This window comes from Triturus cristatus, chromosome 5_1, assembly GCF_964204655.1.
Source record: "Triturus cristatus chromosome 5_1, aTriCri1.1, whole genome shotgun sequence".
In the NCBI taxonomy this organism is placed as follows: domain Eukaryota; kingdom Metazoa; phylum Chordata; class Amphibia; order Caudata; family Salamandridae; genus Triturus; species Triturus cristatus.
In genome coordinates, this window is record NC_140587.1 from 804,999,084 (window position 1) to 805,022,602 (window position 23,519).

Consider the following 23,519-nt stretch of genomic DNA (forward strand, 5'->3'; position numbering starts at 1 on the left):
TCAAATCACCTTATATACTCTTTATATTCGTTCTTTTCATGATCGTTTCACATATATGACAAATGAAGACACAGAAGTCTTTGTCATATTGAAAGAAATGGCAATAAAGCAATAACGTTTAAAACATAAAAAGGCCCCTTTCAGTGTCAGCGCTAGCACTGAAGGGACTATTTTTATGGTTATTGTGTACAGTGTACACAAGAAAAATATCACACAGAGCGAGCCAAAGACTAAAGTGGGCTGACTGACTACAACTGCTGTATGAAGTGGTGGATGGAAGCAAAGGTAACATAATAAAAAGCCCTACATGTATTTATAGTATAAATCATTTATTATTTAAAAAGAAAAAAATTAAACAGCCACCTGGTGAGACAGCCAATAATATTTCAAAGGCCACACCTAAAAATATTAAATAGTAATCAAACTCTAATGGTATTATTAAACATTACATCTTCGTTTGTGTAACAATTAAGATCTTCTACTATAGATGTTTTCACAGAGGCCTGTAGATCACTGAGGTAGCTTTGGGGTTTCCTTAGAATCTCAAGGCGAATCATACTGTCTGATCTTGTGGTGAACACGAGGGATGCAGATTCCATGACAGACTGGTAACCATCTTGAAATTCCTTTATTTGTAAATTCTCTTTCTCATATTAGAATAAAGAGTTGTAAACCTTTCCAGACTGAGGAGCAGCAAATCTTTCTCCAAAACTGCCAGAGATTGCTTTTTACATAGGCAAAATTGTCTCCCCCAGCCGGAAAGCTCCAAATTAAATGACAAAGTTTCTGCTTTTTAAATACACACTGCAGCACTTCCTCACCTGCCCTTGTTTAGTAGTATCAAACTCTGAATATGTTCCCAACTGATACGAAGAGCTAAATGTGCACTTCTTCACACAAAACTTCTGAAGGTTGACTGATTTTTTTGTTTAATCAATGCTGAGAAAGTGAAATTTGAGTGTTTTGTCACATAACATTAGATTTATCTAATGTTAGGAATCAAAAAGTCTAGATAAACGTGAGAAATATAATAATGCGTAAAACACAATGTCTTGAGTGTCCTTTCCATCTTGCATTGCTCTACGAAATAATGCAGCAAGCCCTCAATTCATAGAACTACATTTATCTATATCACACATTTTAAAACAAATATGCAAAGATTAACTCAGCAGAAAAAGGGTTGTGAATAAAGAGCTGATTTTAATCACAGCAAGAGACGATTGCTTTAAAAAGCATAAAGAAGTAGACTTTAAAGTCTGGTATAAGACAAGGAATGCACTGCTCAAACTGACTGTCAAGTGTGTTTATCAAACTCGTTACCAAGGTCAGAAAAACAGCCATTCTGAAACGCTCACTAATAATAATGGCACAGGAAAAAAAGTAGATGCATAGGAAATAAAAGGAGAATTTATTTAAAAAAAAATGGAAGACCAAATTACAGGTATAATTTAAGGAGGTTGGCTCAAATTACTTAGATATGATTGTATGTAAAAAAAAATTAATATAAAGTAGGTTTGAAAAACTTACATTGGAATCTTTGCGGCTAAAGTGGAATACAAATACTTGGGTCAAAACGTTGAATTTGTGGCTTATGCTCTTGTGAACTGAACAAATATATTAATCCTTAACCTAACCTCTTAATCCCTTACACCAGGATGTCCCCACCATTTTATGATGGAGATATTCCTGTACCACCTGCCATGACACATTTCCCCAACACCTTTTTCTAACCCTTCCCCTCACATAGCAGGGGTGTGGAATTTAATAAACTATCTACTTGTCCATGGGGCAAGTTGCTTCATAAATCTACTAGTCCTGTAACAAAATCCACTTGTCCCTTTCATGCCATGTAATGCGGCAACAAATTATGGGAGCAATCTCATTCTATAAGAGCTCCGAAATAGCCTCTCTGATTATGGCAGTGCTCCTTCCATAGTAGGGTTTGAATACTAGCAGTTCCCTTATGTTGCCACACTTCTGCAGATCTACATACTGGGGCTGAAGGTAAAGGAAAGCAACAGTTCCAGGGTTGGAATGCCCTTTTGAGTCTGCGCAAACCTACTAACTTGCATGTTTTAAGGGTTTTCACCAACTCTTCTCTAATCTTTTTTCATACTGAGAAAGGTTGGATATTTACTCCTGACAATATCGGACATAGAACTTCTTCCATGGTTGGGAAAAAAGTGGTTGGAGGGAAAGGAAACTTGCAAACACTCAGATTTTCGTATGAGCAAATCTACACCTTCAGATTTGCTCTTGCTGAAATGCAGTTCACAAATATTTTCTAGGAGTACTATTACTTTTGTAAAGTCTTGTGAATTCCCGAAAGTTGTATATCTGCACTTAATCCAAGGGCATGGGTGCACTTTATTTAATAATTGGGCCCCTAATTAGGTCTGGTATTCACCATGACCTTTTGTGTTTATTAAAATGTTGTCTCTCTCTCTCTCTCTCTCTCTCTCTCTCGGTCTATCGACTTGCTTCACTTTGAGTGACAGCATTCAGTCCTTTCACAAGGAGCATATCGACACACATTTCATTTGTTCAGTGACAGAACTACTGTGCAATGTGTGTTTTTGAGCCCAAAACAATTTTTGCTTTTGCCAATGTTTGTTATAATGGTGAGGGGCAGACAGCTCCTACACCAATAAGGTTTTGCAAAAGCAATACCAAAACAAGTCACGCATTGACAAAACTAAAAGGCAGACCAACAATTGCAGACCTATTGGCTTTACCAATGCTTGTTTATTGTTACGTTTCCCATAACCTTATTAAAACTGGTTACACTGATTTTCCATTATGCATATTTTTGGGAAATACTAGCGTACATCAACACATTTTACTAAATAATACTGCAAAGAAATGGTACCTACAGTTTTCAGTAGTTTAGCTAAATGTTTTTGCGAACATTTTATTTTGAAAGCAAAGAATCATCAATCTTACTTTCAAGCTTCTGCAAATATTGAGGGGGCGCTAGAGAGCCCGGAGCAAGATGACCGCATCTTAGTGCAGCCTTGCTGGCCGAGACTCTAATCCGACTATTATCCTAAGCAATCCGCGCCATCCACGGCGTCAAGGATCGGATCTGCCCTCCCTGCCGTCTGGAGAACATCCTGATGCCCTTGTGTGGAATATAGCTGCCTTGTACCTGCGTCTCTGCCCCTCTTCAGGATCCGGCGTGAAATGGCGGTGGCGCGCGGCACCCTCTGATGGCCTACTAGTGGAGTGGCTGCGGTATTGTGCCAGGTGCAGCGCTTCATTGATTGTGAGGCGGGACGTCCCCAGCAGCGTTGCGGAGCTGTGCCCGATCTGCTCTGATTTCCCGGTGGAGCAGTGTGTCCCGGGTACCTGCGTCCCGCGAAGTGGAGGCGGGTTCCCTGCCTTGCGCCGGCCCGGTTTTGGGTGAGTGGTGGCGGTCCCGGGCTGAGAGCGGAGGGGCCGCGGCGGTGTTCGGAGGACCCTGCTGACCTGCACCTGGCGTCCACTGTGTGGCATCTGAGGCGGCACTGCCCCCTCCCCCCGGCCGCCCGCTACTGCTCGGGGAAGTTGTGGAGGCGGGTCCCCCCGGACCTCTGCTCGGCCTGCTTCGCTGCTGCCGGGAGCTGCTGTATGCCGCCACGTGAGGGAGAGCGACCCTGGACCTCCTGAGCTGCAGTGAGGCGGCAGATCCTCCCAGGCCTTTGCTCAGCCTGCATCGCTGCTGCCGGGAGCTGCTGTGTGTCGCCACGTTGGTGAGAGCAACCCTGGGCCTCCTGCGCTACAAACTAAGTCTGCCTGCCCAGTCTCATCCTTTTATGGCCACTGCTTGTCCGCGCCTTGTTACTGCCTGACCTCGCATCCTTGGGTGATTACTGGAGTGCCTGGATTTTGGGACATACTGTGTGGGGGCCCCCCCCATCGTGGGTGCTGGATGCACTGCCCTGCTTGTCTCGGAGGCCTACGGCTGCGCGGTGTTGCTGCTGGCAGCGGGTGGGCCCGGGGAGGTGCTCACACTCTTCTCCCTGTGTATCTTGTGGCCCCCCGGGGACTTCATTACTCCACGGACAGTGTTTAACTGGCGGGCTCCTAAGCATTGTGCGCCCTCTCTGCGGATACCCAGCAGTTTGGTAGAACGACCTGCTCTCATAGACTTTTGGTGCTGGCACTGTAGCGCTGCTTGTTACTCCTACTGACCTCCCTATACTTCACTTAATTGCCACAAGGTTCAATTGGGCAGGGTTGGCGGTCTTTTGCTGGCATCCGCCGCCGATATTTTTGGCCTACATACATCTGGAGTCGACATGGGGCGCACATACAAGCAGCAAAGCAAACTCACTTTTGAAACCAAAAAACACCCCAAACCCCACACTCCTACTACTTCGGACGCCGAACCCGATCTTGAGCAGGGCTCGGGAGCTAAGCTGGAGCGCATGATGGTGTCCATGCAGCAGAGCCTCCACACTATTGATGCCAAAATCGATAACCTGAATCTGCGTATGGACACAATGGCATCCAAGTTGGACAAGCATGGCGCACAGCTAGCTGAAGCCGAACAGCGCATCTCCACAGCGGAGGACCGGGTTGAGGCACTTAGTACCTCCTGTGCAGGCATGGAAAAGCTCTTGGAGGTTATCAGGGCTAAAAATGAGGATATTGAGGCTCGCTCTCGACGAAATAATTTAGTTATGACCAACACTGGGCCCATGGAGTTGTACGTGGAGACGCTACTTACCATTCTGTTAGGGGCGGAGCACTTCTCGAAAGTTTTAATTGTTGAAAGAGCTCACCGCTCCTTGGCTGCTCGGCCTACTCCAGGAGCACCGCCCCGACCCATTATAGCCCGATTGTTAAATTACCGCGATCGAGACACCACGCTGCGTCTGGCGTGGGAAAAGGCAGCCTGAACTATCAGGGAATTCTTGAGCACTGGTTGCATTACCGCCAGACTGGCGATCATATTTGTATGCGTTGACCATGCTGCAACATGTTCCGGGGTGTTTTATTCTATGTTGTTTCCTGGGATGTCACGGCAGATTTACGCTGCTGGAGTGGGTGGGATGGGTGGTTGGGGTTTATAATGTTCTGAATTGTAGGGCACTGCGGGTGTGGTGAGATAATGTTTGACGCTATTTATGAACGATGTACCAGGACTCTGCATCTCCTTGCCGGGACATGACTAACTCTGCTGACCTGACGATATCTTGGCTTAGTTGGAATGTAAGGGGAATTAATAATTCGCGGAAGGTACGCCAGGTGCTCTCCTACCTTGACCGTCACCGCATTCGAATTGCTCTCCTACAGGAGACGCATCTTCTCAAGCAGGCGGTGTCTACTATTGCCACCAGATGGGCTGGGGTGCGGCTTGCTGCCTCCTACTCCTCTTATGCCCGGGGGGTAATGATTTTGGTTAAAAAAGGCACCCCCTTTATACCACTTTCAGTAGATGAGGATGATGGGGGGGGGGGGGGGGGGGGGGGGATACCTCATAGTGCAGGGTACACTGTATGGTAGATCTCTAGTGATAGTTAATGTTTATGGTCCCAACATCGACGATCCTGCCTTTTATGAGGATCTATGGAGAAAACTCTATAACCTGCCTCCTTGCACTGTTATCTGTGTGGGTGATTTTAATGTGGCTTTGGACCCCGATATGGATAGGATATCTACTGTGGATCAGCCTCCTAAGAGGGCGGCTGCGGCTCTGCGGGACGGTATGCTGACGCTGGGGCTGGTGGATGTTTGGCGTTTGCGTCACCCTTGCACCAGGAAAGGCACTGGTCACTAGTATGCTCGTTCTGCCTGGTCCCGTATAGATCTCTGGTTGCTGACCCGTGATGCCAATGACTGGACTGTGCATGTGGATGTGGAGCATTTACCCAGGACACTCTCTGATCATTCCCCTGTGCTCATCCGCATGGCCTTGCCTGAATACACTCGCCCTCCCTTCCAGTGGCGGCTTCAACCTTCCGCCCTGCTGGACTAGGTGTTCGGGAGGCTATTACGGACTACTTTGCGCGGGATACCGGATCGGTTGACGCGGTGGGGACATTATGGGAAGCCTTCAAGGTGACCATACGTGGGGTCTGCATTGGACTCCAGGCTGGAGTTCTTCGGTCACTCAGGGGTACAATGTCTGCCCTGGAACGTGAGCTGAAGGGGCTGGAGCGGAGGTATGAGAGCACACCTGACCCGTCTGTGTTAGCCCTCATTAACGAAAAAGTTGCAGAATATAATGAGATGGCAGACCAAGAGGTACGCCACATGTCGCGGAGAAACAGGGCTAGATACTATGGGGAGGGTGGTCGGCCGGGCAGAGCACTGGCAGCCCGTCTTATGGAACCTCGAGGGGGTGTGTACACGGTTAGTTCGGTCACAGTTGATGGCGTTACCCCATGGTTCCCAAAGTGTGCGCCGCGGCACCCCGGTGCGCCGTAATGAGGAGCCAGGGGCGCCGCGACCACAATGTGACAATGTGAACTCACCCGCAAAAACTGGGGACATGGTTTGTCCCAAGAGGCGCACTGCCGCCATGCGTGCGTACGTATACGCGTCGTATGCAGTCTCCATTACTCATACGCAGCTCGGTCGTTTGCAGGAAGTTAATGCTGCCGTCTTCTGCCGCCCGCCGTCTTCTGCCGCCCGCCGTCTTCTTGTAGGACCCTCTTCCAACATCAGGTAAGTGAAGTTGTTGGGACTGTCTTGGGAGGGATTCCTGTGGGTCCTGTTAAGACTTATTTGTTTGTTTAATGCGTTTTTGTATAGCGCGGACTTTACCCGAAGCGAAGGTGTCAGAGAGCTTCACAATAGATAGGGACGTAAATCTGCATCGGGCCACGCGTGCGAATGAACTTGGCGGTCTCATCACATTCCTTAATTAATTTATTAGCAGAAAAGTCAGTGTTTTTTTATCTTTGCCTGCTGTGGAAGCTGTCTAGGGATAGAAGCAGGTGAAGAGAAATGTTCCGCAAAAGCCTGCAGCCTTCCCACCTCAAGTGAAGCATTCAGTCTTCCTTGTTCGCTCCGACATGCAGATGCACGGATACGCGACATATCCGTACCAATTAACCTTTCACGACTCTAGCGAAGTATCCTGGACTAAATGGAATATTCTCCCATTGCACCTTTAATGATCCCTTTCAGTTGACTTTTGTTAAAAGCCATTCTTATTCAATGTGCGAGCTGAACCCACCTCCATACAGTATATCCAAATGTCCTTTTTCAAGACACTCCATTCATTCTGCTGCTCTGATTACAACGCTGGCCATTTTTCAATTCTTCTGTCGTTTCTTTTCTTCTCTACTCACACGCCTTCAAGACTCAACTCTAAAGGTTTGCAAGGAAGACTTAGAACGAATTGATAGCACATATTCTTCTGAAACATGAAACTGAAGACAGAAACCAATTGTTCTGTAAAGGCACATTACCTTTTTGTTTACCTTGGATTTTCACTTTTGAACGTCAGGTTTGATGACCATTTCAGCATGATGCCCTTGCTTTACCAAGAACAGCACTTATATTTTTCCATTTTTGAGCATGGTGAAATAAAAACAAAAACAAGGTTGGTCCTTAGCTCTCCATTTCCTTCCCATTAGTTGTGTTTCACTGTAAGTTACTGCTAAGGCGTTTTATCGGACTCTCTTTGAAATATAGAAACTAATGTGTACCAAGGGACACTGGAGAAAGATAGCCCAAGGCAGGTCTAATTTCTCAAAAGGAAGGCTCTTAACTATGTAACAGGCATATACCTGACAGGGGAACAAAGGTTTCAATTTATGCACTGTAGAAAGGCTCACTTCCATGCAAGTTGCACTGCTTGAATGCGAGAATGTTATTGCAGTTTGAAATAAATTCAATATCTATTTAAAGCTGATGTCAGTTATGGTCATATTTTAAAACAAATTATAGCAATGCATTTTCAGAAAGTTAGTTTAGACAGATCTTTGTAGGTATATCCAGTGGATTCAGCTACATAAGCCACATTATAGAAATATTTTAACTATACGAATTCTGTTTACACTTAGGGCTAGGCAAAGTAAAGATACAAAGGAGAACAATTACAAGTGAGCCTGTTACAAAAACGAACGTTACGTTACATGAGGCAATAGTTACAATTGTGCAAGTATCAAGAGCAAATAAAATACTAGAGGTAGCAAACGATACGATATAAAAGGAAAAAGTGACGTGTGCAGGCCTTTTATTTATGTGTTCAAAAAACCTGCAATAATAAAAGGCATTGTCATTTACAATACCAATAGGTCAGTGGTTCCCAAAGTGTCCCTGCCTAGTCCTGCTGGCCCTGCCTGCCTCAGCTGTGCCTGGCTCTCTGTCCCGGCCTCGCCCTTTTGACCCCAGCTGCTGCTGCACTAAATCTGAGACCCACATCTGCTTCTCTCTTTTAGCCTTCTTTTTCACCTCTGTCTCTTGCGATTTGCACCTCTTTTCAGTTTTGCCTTTCTGTGCCTTTGGCTTTTCCTCTCGCCACCTTCACCTTTTGCCCCTTTTGTCACCTTTAAGGCCGTGGTTCCCAAACTGTGATCGACATTTCACCAGCATTATTTTTACTGTAAAAACGACGCACGTTAAAAATCTGACATAAAATGTAAGCCAAGCCAATGACTTCTCTCAGAGAGAAGAAGGCCTTGGCTTGGCTTACATTTTATGTCCGATTTTTAACGTGTGCCGTTTTTACAGTAAAAATAATGCTGGTGATACGGGTGTAAAATGTAGGTTGGGCAGAAGATTCGGCAAGACTAACCTCTGCTTTTAGTACCCACAAATATCTCTCTCATTTGAGTGTATGGTAGAATCACGATGGAACTGGCAAAATGCATTTTGCTTGGTGATCTGCATGGTAAATGTTCTGTGCAGCAGGCATATCAACCCTCTGCACTACCTAACCAAGAATAACAACTTTGAGTCAAAACTTCTATTAGGCACAACTCTGATCTCGCCTGGGAGAACATTAATCACCGTAGCTTTATTGACATTTTAATTGCTGCCTGGACACTGCTAGAGGCCAGAAACGGGGCAGCAGGTGCATTTACGCCCCTGTGCGAAGTCAGCACCCGGTGTGGTGGCACCGGTCGCACCTCCCTAGAGCCGGCCCTGCCTTCACTTTTATGAGTGACGCTATGAAATGTATTAAATGCATCTGAGAGAGAGTGGTTATGGAGACTGTTGAAGGGTAGTAGGGAGGGCATCCGTGTCGGAGGTGGTCATTGTGAGGGGGAGCGCCAAAAAACATTGGCACGGGGCACCACCAGTTCTAAAGCCGGTCCACCCAGGAATCCAGCACTGTTTGAACTAAGTCAGAGTTGCTCATGTTTTCTATTGTTGGTTGCAACCGCTGCACTAAATTGCAGAAAACTTTGCATTTGCCATTTTATTTGACCTTAGATTTCGTGTAAAAACTGAATGCTCTTTCTGTCTGTGCGGGGTGCCAAGAAGAATAATAAGTCTAAATGGTCACCATCATCATGGGCTACTATAGCAAAATAACAGAAATAACAGATCCATCATTAGGCGGAGAATAACTTTAGTTCTACTTCTACTTGTCTTACCTGGATGTTTTGTACTTCAGGCTTATTATTCCGTGGAGACTGTGGATGAGACCCGCAAGAAACCTGAAAATACTTCAGCAAAGGAAAAGAAAAGACGGCCAGGAACTTTACAGATAGAAAGACCTTTCTGTATGTATTTTGTATATTCTTCTCAATCCGAATAATTACGACGAGAGGAACTGATTCCCATCTTTGATTGACAATGAAGAGATTTCTAATGTCAAGTTCGTCTGAGCAAAGTGAAGTTGCAGGTTCTTCTGACAAAAAAGAGGACGGGAAACGAAAGGCCAAGTACAGAAAGTACGATGACAGGTATTTGGATTATGGTTTCACGTGTGTCCAGGTTAATAACGAGGACCGTCCTCAATGTGCAATCTGTTTGAAAGTTTTGGCTCTGGAATCCATGCTTTCAAGTAAACTTAAGCGACATCTTGAAAGTCTTCACCCAAATGTGGTCGGAAAGCCAAGGGAATTTTTTGTAAGAAAAGTTGCAGAAGCCAAACTACAAAAGTCCACTTTCTCAAAACAAACCAAAATTAATAGTAACGCCCTCCTGTCTTCATATAAAGTGGCCTATCTAGTTGCACAGAGTAAAAAACCCCACACAATTGCACAAGAGCTGATCTTGCCTGCTGCTGTTGAGATGGTAACAATCATGCTCGGCGATGATGCGGGTAAACAGCTGCTGAAAGTGCCTCTTTCTAATAATACCATCAGCCGGAGGATAAATGATATGGCTGAAGATATTAACGAGCAGCTCATCTGTAATCTAAGAGGCAAAGACTTTGCACTCCAGCTGGATGAGGCAACAGACAACCACAAAGACACCCACCTTATTTGCTATGTCAGGTTTCTATACGAAAAACAAATTGTTGAGGATTTGTTGTTCTGTAAAGAAATCAAAGGTGGAACTACAGGTCAAGACTTGTATGCGGTTGTGGATGATTTTATGCAACAGAATCAAATTGACTGGGAGAGATGTGTTGGAGTTTGTACAGATGGGGGCCGTTCAATGGCAGGATGCTACCAAGGACTTCAAGCTCGCATACGATCTAAAGCTCCTAATGCTGTTTGGACACACTGCATAATTCACAGAGAAGCACTGGCAGCAGGAAACCTCAGTGAAGAACTGCATGGTATTCTGAAAATTGTCATCAGAGTGGTAAATTATATTAAAACAAGACCATTGAAAGCAAGATTTTTTGCTAAACTGTGTGAGGACATGGGTGCGGAACACTCATGTCTCTTGTTCTACAGCAGTTCTCGGTGGCTGTCTCTAGGTAACTCCCTGCTTAGGGTGTATGAACTGAGGAATGAAATATACTCGTATCTACATGATGATGAACATTGTTTTGCTGACAAGTTTATTGATGCAGACTTTCTAATACAAATGGCTTTTCTTTCTGATCTATTTGAAAAACTGAATGCACTGAACAAGTCCTTGCAAGGCAATAATACTAACATCTTGCAACTGTCAGACAAAGTTTCAGGCTTTAAGAAGAAAGTGATCCTTTGGAAAAGTAGTATAAGCAAAGGTGACTATACATGTTTTCCTTCATTGGACCAGTTTCTGCAGGAGAATGAGATGGTGTTAAAGGCGGAACTGAGGACCGTTTTTGTTCTGTATTTGTCTCAACTGCGTTTTTACCTTGATAAATATTTTCCAGAGGATGAAGTGGAGCCAATAAAATGGGTGAGAGACCCCTTCAATGCTGAGATACCTCAGCATTTCAGCAATGAGGAAGCAGAACAGCTTATTGATGTTTCAAGTGACTCAACATTGAAAGTAAGGTTCCAGTCTCAGTCACTGCTTGACTTCTGGTGCCAAGCTGGTGATGAATATCCAATGATAAGCAAGAGAGCCCTGCATGTTTTGATCCCTTTTGCTACTTCGTACCTTTGTGAAGCTGGTTTCTCAGCAGTTGCAGTGATAAAGTCTAAATATAGGGCAAAAATTAACCTTGAAAAAGAAATGCGTGTTGCGATCTCGAAAATAACTCCAAGATTTCAGGAGTTATGTAAGGAAAAACAAGCACATCCATCTCACTAGGATTTGTAAGGTCAATTTCAGACTCTGTTGTTTTACCTGTCCATTGAAAAGATATTTTATTGTATAGAAATTTTCGAACTATTGTGCGGTTAAAAAAAGTTTCATGGAAACATATTTGGCTATTAATCTTGTATCGCTTCACACTTAACAAATTTTTATTAAACAGCTGTTATCTTCGTATTTTGTTACAAATATGATTATAATACCTTCATTGCATCCCAATTAATTTAAGGAAGACAACAGGAAGTACTCCCGAGGTCGGGCTTACATCCCCCTCCCACCCGGAAAAAAATGGTGGGGAGCCACGGCCAACTGCCAATTAGGTCAAGGGAGCCACGGGTCAAAAAAGTTTGGGAACCACTGGCGTTACCCATCATGACGCTTCGCATATTCTGCAAGCGTTTGCCGATTTTTATAAGGATACTTATGCTCATCGTCCAGTTGCAACTGAAGCGGAACTGCAGCAATATTTGGACGACATCGCTTTAGTGTGGCTCTCTCGGGGACAGCAGGAATTTTTAATGCACCCTCTTACCCTTGGTGAAATACGAGATGCTATTGTTGCTCTCCCTAATGGTAAATCTGCTGGCTCCGATGGTCCTACATGCTCGCGATCTTACATCGGATGGGGGTACCCTTTATCTTTACCAACTGGATAAAACTGCTTTACACTTGCCATACAGCGCGAGTGAGGGTTAATTGTGCTCTGTCTCAGCCGTTCCCTATACAGCGCGGTACGCGACAGGGCTGCCCGCTCTCCCCATTGCTGTTTACGCTCATACTTGAACCTTTGGCTTGTATATTGAGGCAACGTTATTCCCAGACGGCGTTGCGGTTCCTGCAGCGCCCTCTGGCAGTCTCCATGTATGCAGATGACATGGTGCTGTATGTGTGTGAGCCGGCCCTCTATTTGCCTCCTCTCCTTCGGGAGTATGTCCGCTTCGAGTGGTTCTCAGGGCTAGGCATAAATTGGTCTAAATCCATGATATTGCCCCTAACGGATTGTACGTCCCCCATTGATTTAGATTTCCCTCTGGTGTGGTGTACTGATGCAGTGAAATATTTGGGTGTGTGGCTGCACCGTGATCCCCAGGAGGTGGTGCGAGCCAATTATGGAGTGGCTATCACGCGGCTTGAAGAGCGGGTCGCCCGCTGGGTTAAGTTGCCCCTTTCTTTCGCCGACCGTCTAGCATTGATAAAAATGGTAATCCTTCCCCGTTTTTTGTATTTATTTTTAAACATGCCAATACATCTGTCGCGTCATTTTTTTAACTCCCTTCGCTCACTTTTAATTACACTAGCGTGGGGGGGGTAAAAAGCCTCGTCTCAAGTGGGAAAAGCTTGCGCTACCATGTGAGCTTGGGGGTTTTGCGACACCAGATTTTCAGTTGTACTATTTGTGTGCACAAGCCCACTTTGCGTATTATTGGCAACATGACCCTGCTTATATTCCCCATGTGGCGGTCGAGGCTGGGGCGGTGCACCCCATACCACTCAAGGCCATGATTGTTAATACTCACACAGTGTTTGAAAAGGGGGACTTGGATACTGTTCAGACCGTGGTTAAGGCTTGGCGGAAGCTAGGTAGGCGAGCACAGAAGCTGCCACTTAATGCGCCCGGTATGCCCCTGCTTCATCATACATGTCTCTCGGTTACCACTGTGGTGGGCGCCCTGCGGATCCTCAAAGACATGAACTTGGTGACCATGAAAGATGTATACCCGGGGGTCAATTCATCACTTCAGCATCCTTGGCTGCTGACGGTCCTCTCACTGCTATGCACCTCTTCACTTACACCAGATTGAGGTCGGCCATGCGCGGGCTGTACTCGCAATTTCCTGCTGAACCGCCTACGCTAGAGGCACTGCAATTGTTATATACTACTCCCTCCAGGGTGAAACTGGTCACTAAGGCTTTATCGGATATCGCAGAGGGAAGCTGCTACCTCCGATGTGGTGGCACCGACTAAATGGAATGTTGTTTTGCCGCGCGCTTTGACTGAGGATGAGTGGGTGAGTTGTTGTCACCTCACTGGGCACTTAACGTCGAATGGTCATCTGTGGATGGTTCACTTTAAATATGTCCATCAACTGTATTACACACCTGCCCAGTTACACAAATATGGTCTGCGTGACTGCCGCCTGTAAACGCTGTGGGGCTCCTGATGCTGATTTCTATCACTTAGCATGGGTCTGTCCTAAGGTATTTTCATATTGGGGAGATGTTATAAAGATTATGCGCCTAATGGTTGAGCTTCCTTTGGACTGTACCCCTCAGTTATGTCTCCTCGGTCTTATTGCTGATGTCAAGGCCTCCTGTAGACTATTTGTGGCTATTGCGCTGCTGGTGGCCAAACAGAGGGTCTCTATGTGTTGGGAGAGCTGGTTGGCCCCACTACCTCTGGTTGCAGGACTTGACCTACTGTAGAGATCAATTGGTATGTTATGCCGAGGAACTGCCTGCCCCATCGCGGCCACGGGACATTTGGTCACCCCTCACGACCTACTTACTATCAGTGCCCACCATTTAATCTCCTGTTCTTTCTGATTACATGATGGACAGATCTGCTATATGACTGTGCTGCAATGTACCCCCTTGTCCATGCTCCTCTCCCTTATGTTCCGACAGTACTGTCCGTCTATGATTGTATGCGTGCTCCTGCTCTACTCCCAATTGATTTTTTATTCTCATCATGTACTGTATAGATGCCCGCCTTTGCACTGTGTAGTGTATTTCATTACACTGTTTGTTTGTTTTCTTTATTGAGAAATGAATAAAATAAATAAATAAATAAAAAAGCTTCAGCAAATATTTGCATCTAATCAGAGAGCATTCTGGGAGCATTATACATAGCCTCATATTGCTAAAAATTGAAAACGTGTGTACACATTTTTATACTTTTGACCACTGTCAGTAAGTAGTACAGTCTGAGCTTACATTTACTTAGAGCGCTCAACCTATTAATAAAGACTTTGCATTAATGAACCATAAATACAAGTTTGAAGAGCATTAACTCAGGGACACAAATATTACCTTAACTGCAGGGAAATGCCTTTCCCTGATCCATAATGTGGTACTGTAAACTGGCAGCCAAAGGCTTTGTACCGTAGGGGGTTGGGCCTACTTGTCCCAAGGACAAAATACACATGAAAACTTGTTGCCCTTGACCCAAAACAATATGTCTCGGGCTATAGGAATTCCACATCCCTGACATAGGCTTTTACTCTAACCTACCCTTAACTTGTATGCCAACCCTAAATTTAACACTTTACCTTAAACCTATCCACCACCATACTTTACTCTTACCTAACCCAGATAGTTAACCACTCTCTTACACCATCCCTAAATCTAACCCCAATCCTACTCTTAACTCCTACCCTAACACCAAGTTGAGATTACTAAACTTGATTAGTAGTTTGTGTATTCGAGGGACATGAATTACAAAATCAAAAGAAATAAAACCGAATTATGAGCCCTTCCATGATCCACATTTTAAATCGCTAACTTAAAGAAAACGATTCGATTTTTCTGGTAAGAAGACCCTCTTGATGATGATATGCTGCCATGGGTCCTATAATCTCCCAACTTCAAAATATTTCTAACAGACCCTCATTAATAGAACTCAGTTATACAGGTCACCCAATAGATGCCTGTAGGCAATCGATAGACTACAATTGTACAAAGTACTGTGAGAGGTTGCTGTAAGATATGTACATAGTCACCAAGGTTTCTAGAAAGCAGTAGTTGGGTGCAAGAAGGAAATCGGAGGGATTATAAAATATTGTCCTTTTCTAAGAGGAGGCTGGGGTCTATGATACAAACAAGGGAACAAACAGATGGTCAGCATAGGCCGTCCTCGACAGCCTTTATAGTTGGTATCTGAATATTTTACTTCTCAGTGTATGGGAGGCAGTACAGAGAATGCATCTGTGCACCAGAAAAAATGGCCACAAAGCCAATACTGTTCTATGTGGGGAACTAGTGGAGTCTTTCAAACCTGCTGACTGATATAATTCTTTTTATTTAGTCTTAAAGCAAGCAACTATATTCTGAGGACTCTGTTTAAATACCCATTTATCCGCATTCCTAGGTATAAGTCACTGACGCAATCCAGCCTAGAATTAACTGCATTAGAAACTGTTTATTGTAGTGACAGTTTGTAGATTTGGAATACTATATTCCGGATAGTGTGGTTTATCTTGTGCATTGTGGAAATATTCTCGCCCATGAGGATGGCTAGCTGATGCACTGCAAATGAAGCACATTGTGTTCACTTGATACTTGCATGGATATGGGGACTTCATCCCGCTGCTTAGAGACTGCATGCAATATTATCATCGCCTTGCAAACAGGTGTGCGCAAGCAAAGTATTGCAATTTTTGAGGTATTGGCCTTCTTGCAGAGTGAGAATAAAAGAAATAAGGGCACCTGTAACTTTAACTACTGGGCAAAGCATACCCTGCATTCCCTACATAACCCTGAATGAGCCTTCGACCGCACAAGTACAAGCAGCTGAATTTTGTGATGTTTACCATCTACGATTGCGATGTAGGCAGAGGGACATTTGTTTCACCCCTTTGGTATGTACACTTTTCAATCTTAAAAATAAATGGATGAAAGTTCTCATACTTGGAGATGTAAACTTTTTTTTAAATTGAGTACTTCAGAGGGCCGGCTGAGGTGAATAACAATTGAAAGCCTGCAAATAAAATATGCATGAAGTGTTATAGGCAAGAAGCGACAACTTCTCACTCCAAATTCAATCGTTTAGCTATAAGAAAACCTAGACAATAGCACTGTCTATACTTAACTGCAGCTCTCAGCATCCATCCACCATGTGCTCGCTGGATAATGTCAAGGATATCAAGATGCAGCTTAAAGATTAATATTATCCTTGTAATGATGCTACTAGTAGTTGATAAATAAGACATACTAAAATACTAGAAGAGGCCCGGTAAGCCCCTTTGTGGAATAGGTAAGGGGAATCCGAGACTCACTGAAAAGCAATACAGTCAGACCTGTGAGATTAGATACTGTCTTTCACCCTGACTAAAACTTATGGGAAGTCGGTAGGAACACGTACCAGTGGGCAGGAGTCAAGTGCAACCTGATAATCTCTTTACAGCTCACCTTACGTAAGCAATTCAAAGTAAATATTTATTAGACTTTTACCCGACATTGTACGCTCCATAATTTCTTCTATCATTGTTGGTTAACCACAGATACAATGCTGCACATATCTGTTGATTCATTTTTACAAGGCTATTTAATATAAACTAAAATGATTATACAAATAAAAAGAATAGGTGGGTAAGGCTTGACCAAATGCTGAAACAACAATCATTTGCCAAATCCCTTCACCTGTCTGGCCCTTTTCTGGATGTGCAGTGTCAAAAGCCAGCTGGTAGGCACAAAGCAAATAACTAAACACATACATAATGCAGTTTATTCAGCCAATGGTGCAAATTAAAGTGCTAGCATGAAGGTCATACAACCGTACAGCGAAAATCAGGGAATATCTCAACAAAAAATTTAAAAACCAGGGAGAGACAAAAAGCCATTTAAGGTAGATGGTAATATTTTAACAGGCTAAAATGTGTAGTAACTATGCTAAAGTTTTCAGCAGGGCCCTGATAACGTTTAATGCAAGCACTGGCAAAGCCAATATATCTGGCTTGCAATTGGAGTCGGCACTAACACATTAAAACAGTCACTAACATTAAAAAAGTGAAAAAAGAAACCCAGAATATTGGTTTTCTCTGTTAAATACATCTATGAGAGAAATAATTTTACATATGATAATTCAGTATACTTTTGTCATACAGTCCCTAATGCAGAGCAATGCAAGCCTCGGGAAGTGGAAGGATACACCAATCGTTCGCATGTGGTGGGAGAGAATTACCGCGCTGGATCGAGCAGAGGTCAACTCTTTGCATATTTTAAAGAACTAATAACAAGAGTTCCCAGACAACTGTGCTGTCGAGCTAGAACTCAAAACGTATAGCCTTGCTCAGAGAAAACAAATGACGAATGAGATAAGCCTGGACTACCAGTGACAAATGCTGATTTCCTGTTGAGAGAAGCCTTGAACTGATTAAATTTTTTTTTTGTTTTTTAAAAGCAAAGCAACGCTTAACTCCGGGGCTGGGACATATTTACTTACATTTTGCTCTTCTGCTTCCTCTACAAAAAAAGCCTCTCCGTTGTCACCGAGCTTCATATGCAAATCCACCGGGTCTCCATTAATTTCTATATCAATCTAAAGTGAAAACAAAGCACAAACGATTGCAGAAGGAATTCTGAAAAACATGAACACACAACATGTACGTTACCGCTAACAACTAAGCACATGAAAATCAATCATAAGAGGATTGTTTCTGCGTCGCCCTCTGTAAGAAGGTAGGAAGGACTGCAAAGCCCACTTATGGTTTTGAACAGAATTTCTTTTATGTCCCTGGCCGGGCAAACAGGCTCGTGGTTTAATGTCTTTTCGCGCAAATCTTTATTAACCCATGGAGCAGGCTAAGAAACCAGGACTTTTGTAATAATCTAATACTTCACCACTGTCAAGATTTGTAAAAGTTAAATCCAATGTTTAAATGTGAACCATTTATATGGCACGAGTTAAATAGAAGTTTGATTTGACTTGAGCTAATTTTGTGTGTCAAATCTTTATTTTGGCACAAGGCCATAGAAATTGGACATTGCATCAATATCACGTCAGACACAGTACAAAATGACCGGGCACCAAATCTACATAGATAGTTAAAATCCGAGTTCTCACAAACAAAAAATAATTTCTCTCCTAAAATAAATAGATAATTAAAATAATCTTGAAAACAATATAAAAATAGCATATACAGTAAGATCCAACTGCTGTAAAAGTAAAAAGGAAGTTAGAATCAGGAGAAAATGTTGCACATCAGAACTCAAACACTATTATCAGTGCTGGCAGATTAACACATTAAGGCTACGAGGGTCTCAGATACCTATACGCATGGTCAACCATGACGGTGCAAGACAAAGATAATTAGAGGCAACAACTGTCCGTTTGTTTCGTACTTACGCTAACTCAACTTTCTAGGCAGCTAATAATTACCGTACGCATTGACTAATACTAATTACTATATTTTCAGGTGCTGTACACAGTTTTTCCGTTGCCCTCCACATTCCCATCAGATATCTTTTAAGTGCAAAGAGCATTACTTTATTATCATACCTCAGTATTCTGAGGGCCTCTTTGCTCTCCGACACCCTGAGACAGGCAGAGCGGGCTTATCCATAGTCTCCTGCAATATAGATAGACCAGGCAAAAGAACATAACATTTTCCACAGTTTAAGTGCCATCATCACAGGCTGTGTTACAGCAAACAAATGATGGACGAAATGCTGACAATGCAAACATTCTCCCCCAGTCAAAAGATAGGAGTTAAATCCATCGTTCTTTTGCCCACTACGACACCCCAGTTTGGACCCAGCCATATGCAAATCAGTCTTGACCCGGTGCCCCATGGGAACAGTCCAGACCCAACTGTCAGGCCAGGTCCTCCCTGGACAGGAAACAAGCATCCTGGGACCGGTTTCAGGGTATGTCACCCTTCTTCAGCCAAGCTAGCATGAATCCAGTGGTACAGTGAGCAAGGGACCCACATCCAGGGAGGACCTAGCCTGGCAGTTCGGGCTGGACTGTTCCCATGAGGCACAGGGTCAAGACTGATTTGCATATGGCTGGGTTCAAACTGGAACGGCATGGTGAGCAAAAAAACGATGGATGTAGGCCCAGATCTCTGTACTGGGTTGAATGTATGACATTGTTCTGCATTCTGTCCATCAACTGTTTTTGCAATCATCACAGGCTGGGCATCGCTGATCAGTAAACCGCTTCCCTCGTTCCCACTTAGCGATGAAGAATTGGAGTGCTCTTCTAAGAAAATGGAACTGACCTGTGGGGTTCCTCAGGGCTCCTTCCTTTCTCAGTTTCTTTTTAAACTGTACCTCCTTCCTCTAATCTCTTCTTTGCGGGAAAGGAAAGTTGGGATATACAACTACGCAGATGATCTTCAATTGGTCTTCGACATTAATCTCGCTCCATCTTCTGTGTCTCATTTTCAAGACACTATGACCTTCATAAGTGAGTGGATGAACGAAAATCAACTGAAGCTCAACCTTGATAAACCGAGCTGATCCTCACTGGAGGACTTGCTAATCCATGGAACTCCAACTTTTGGCCTTCTATTCTGGGCAACCCTCCCCTCCCTGCTAGCTCAGCCAAAAGTTTGGGTATAGTGGTAAGCAATGACCTATCGATGAAGGCACAGATCAGCTCGGTGGTCTCTGCTGGGTTTTATCAACTGCGTAGAATTAAGAAGATCAGTAGATTTCTGTCTCAGGAAGCCCTGACCTTAGTTACCCTGGCCTTGGTTATCTCCCGACTGGACTAAGCCAATTCACTCAATGTAGGCATCTCAGCCTACCAACTCAGACGCGTCCAACTAGTCCAGAATCAGGTGGCTAGACTGATCTTTCACCAACCTAAATGGCATCGCGTCAGACCACTGAGGAAAAGCCTCTATTGGCTCCCTGTGGCTATGCGTGGCTTATTTAAGGTGGGCTGCACGATCTTCAAAGCTCTTCATGGCCACAGTCCAGCCTTCATCTCGTCCAAGATTTTACGCTATGCCCCCACTCGTAATCTATGATCTTCTTATCTGAATGTATTAGTCACTCCCACCTTTAAACGCAAGAAACTGGGTGGCTCCCGATTTGCAGTCTTAGCTCCTCAGTTCTGGAACTCGCTCCGAGGTCGGTTACCTCGTATGCACCTTTCAGAAAACAGCTGATGACATGGTTGTTCTCCCAGGACTATGACAATTAGGCTTACCCCTCTGCTGCTATCTTACTCCCACTCCAGCGCCAAGAAACTGTTGGTGAACGTGCGCTTGATAAGTCCTTTCTAGTGAAACCCCTGCTAGTTTGGGGTTTGCCCTAGTTGTATGCTCCAGGTTCAGCACCACATACTTGGTTTTGTCCACATTAATCGCCAATCTCATTATCTTACAGAAACTCTCAAACCGATTCAGCAACCTTTGTAGACCCATTGGAAATTTGGAGAAGAGTACGGTATCGTCGGCAATCAGGAGGGGCGGAACCCGCATGTTTGCCAATCTGGGTGAATCATTATCACACTCATCCACGTACCCCACAAGGCCATTATTATAGGGTGTGAACAGTGTGCGGGCAAGTACACAAACCTGCCTCACTCAACTAGTCACAGGGAAGGGGTAGGTCAGTTCTCCTGCATTGCCACACCTAACCTGGGTATAGTTTTTAGTGTGCAACCTCACTATAATATCAAGAAGGTATGTAGGCATTACCAGCTCAGAGAGGACACGCCTTAAAGTTATTCTAGGAACTAAATGAAAGGTTGACAAATACAGTATAGAGTCGCCCCCCACCCAGGGTAACTGTCTTCCAATACAACAGCGGTAATTGGAACACTTAGTCCATGATGCAAATGGACTATTTTAAAGCCTGCCTGTAGGGGGCGGGGATTAAATGTCATTAGCTGACAACCAATCCTGCAATCTCCACAAGATAACCTTGCTGAACAATTTTTGAGTACTGTCTATGAGGCTTATCGGTCTATAGATTGCGGGTTGGTCACGATTGTCCTTTTTAAAAATACGAATATTTTCAGCCCCAGCCCAAGTGGGCACTTTTCATAATGGCATTAAAAATTACTTAAAAAATAGGTGCTCCAAATGCCCATCTCACTAAGGAACAGATCCCCAAGAATTTTGTCGGGCGCCAGGGTTTTGTTGGAAACAATGCTCCTTTTGGTCAGACCAAGTTCCTCTGCTAATACCTCCCTACCCTTGGGATCAAGAGATCGAACACACCCTACAGAGACATCTCCTTCATAGGCTACCTCCCCCCAGAAGAGACAGATTGATAACCCCAGTGCCCACTGGTTTACATGTTGGCCTCAGCAATTTCCCCTGCTGCATATAAAAGATGGAAAAAATGCGCGACCCATTCAGTTGCCGAGGTGTTGTTTTCTATGATGCAAACCCCATCCTTGCTGTAGAAGACACCAGATTCCAGATTGAGCGCTGACTATTTGTTCTTGCAGCCTGTAAGAGGTCATTCCAGACCTCCCTTTCCCAGTCTTTTTTGGCAGTGGATAGTGCTTTTTAGGTCTCGCCTACACAATCGATTCGCTTTTTCGCCCAAAAACTTGCACGCTTGGCATTGCTTTCAATGGCAACGCGTGCACGTTTGGCGATTCCCATGCGGGAGCGAGCTTTGGCAACATCTGTTTGGAATTAACTTTCAAACAGATGGTGCCCCTGCTCGCTCCTGCAAGGGAAAGCTGTGTGTGCTCTCGGCCGCACTCCCCCCACCCCTCCCACTTGTTTACCGAGCGTCACAGGCTCAGGCGCGCAGGGGCCATATGTTCTTTCGCGGCCACGGTGCTTGTGTTTCAGCGCTTGTTTAATTCTGAAATTTTATTTTAGTGACAATGCAGGACTTGCTACTTAGATATTGAGCAGTTATGCTCTTCACCGGCTGCCTGCCTCCTTTAAAAAGTTGTGCTTTCATAGACAGGCTCCAACTTTTTGCTACACTTTCGTCTCCTGTGCTCCCTGTGTGCTTACTGTGTCCGCTCACCTTCAAACTTCATTCTTTCGGCCCATTGAGGTGTTAGGCTGTTCTCCTCGGGGGCAATCAGATTGAAAGCGATCAATATTTACTTAGTCTGAAAGGGCTGTTGAAAAGGCAGCTAACAACAAACTGCTCGTCAGCTAAGCATCCATCTAATCTCAGGTTCACGCAGAGTTCAGGCAGAGTTAACGCAGAGTGACGCTGGTGACCCACCTGCGGCTCGCGCCCAGTCCCAGGCTGAGAGCTGCCGTCCCAGGGCTGAGGCGCGCGCGTTTCTCAAACTCTGCAGCATGCTTCTGTAAACATGCGGCCCGAGGATTTCTGCAGCAAGGGAAAATATGTGCTCCCTGTACTCTCTGCTGTGTGACCTCGCCTCTGCCTTTCACTTTTAGCGGAATTCACAAAACACATGTCTTTTTCGTTCTAATAATTGTGCGCCCTTTGCTGTTGATGAAAATAAATTAGGGGTGGCACTATAGAAGCAGAAGGGAACAGACTTTGATAAAAGATTTAAAACTTTCCTGTTCGGGTGATCTGCTTTTGCACTATGCAAGTTGTTCTCTAGTAGCGCAAAGAAGCCTCAAATGGCGGTAAAGAGCTCTACAGCACTCGCTAACACGAACATTAATTAACAAGGTGCTGGAAGTCTGCTTTGGCTGCAAATAGTACGTGTAATTCAAGGCTTGCCTCAGTTTTTTTTGTTAGATTTTTTTTGCACACTTATATAGCGCTAACTCGACCCGAAGGTATCTGTTCCCTGCATTGTTTTCATTCACTCACGATTCCTACATAATGGAAAGATAAGATGCGGGGGTGCCTTGTGCGTGTTGAGCACTTCGACTAGATCTCGCCAGCGCTACCCTCTGCATAAAGCAGAGCTGAATTAGTCTAGCGCTTAGAGGCTTCGTGCTGACCCGCTCGTAGGTCTGGTATGCTTTGTGATTATAGTTCTGTCTGTCCTGGTACTCCTTGTAACCACATGATCAGGTTTCCCTGTGTGCATATGTGGGTGTGGAAAAAACTCATTTTGAGACCAACTTGCACCCGACCAGCTAAAAGAGAGCGATAACTCAGTGGGTTAATGCGCTGCCACATTAAACCGTATGGCCATGGAATTAATTGATTCATAAACCGCTAGCATGCTGGCCGACTCAAGGCGCTTTCGGCAGACGAGGGGGCAGTCATGGGTTGTGAAAAAGGCACGTCTCAAGCACTCTTTGCTGTTGGAAATGAGAGGATGTGGCATAACGGTCAGAGCTGGTACT

The 23,519-nt window shown here is 44.5% G+C and overlaps 1 protein-coding gene across 2 annotated transcripts in view; it reads right to left on the reverse strand.

Annotated features, from left to right (window-relative positions):
• Positions 1-23,519, reverse strand: part of LPIN2 (lipin 2) — a 560,786-nt gene that overhangs the window by 453,021 nt on the left and 84,246 nt on the right. For both annotated transcript variants that reach the window (XM_085605827.1, XM_085605826.1), the window contains exon 3: positions 17,753-17,848. In XM_085605827.1, the coding sequence (XP_085461953.1) occupies positions 17,753-17,848 (96 nt within the window). The remainder of the gene's footprint in view (positions 1-17,752; positions 17,849-23,519) is intronic.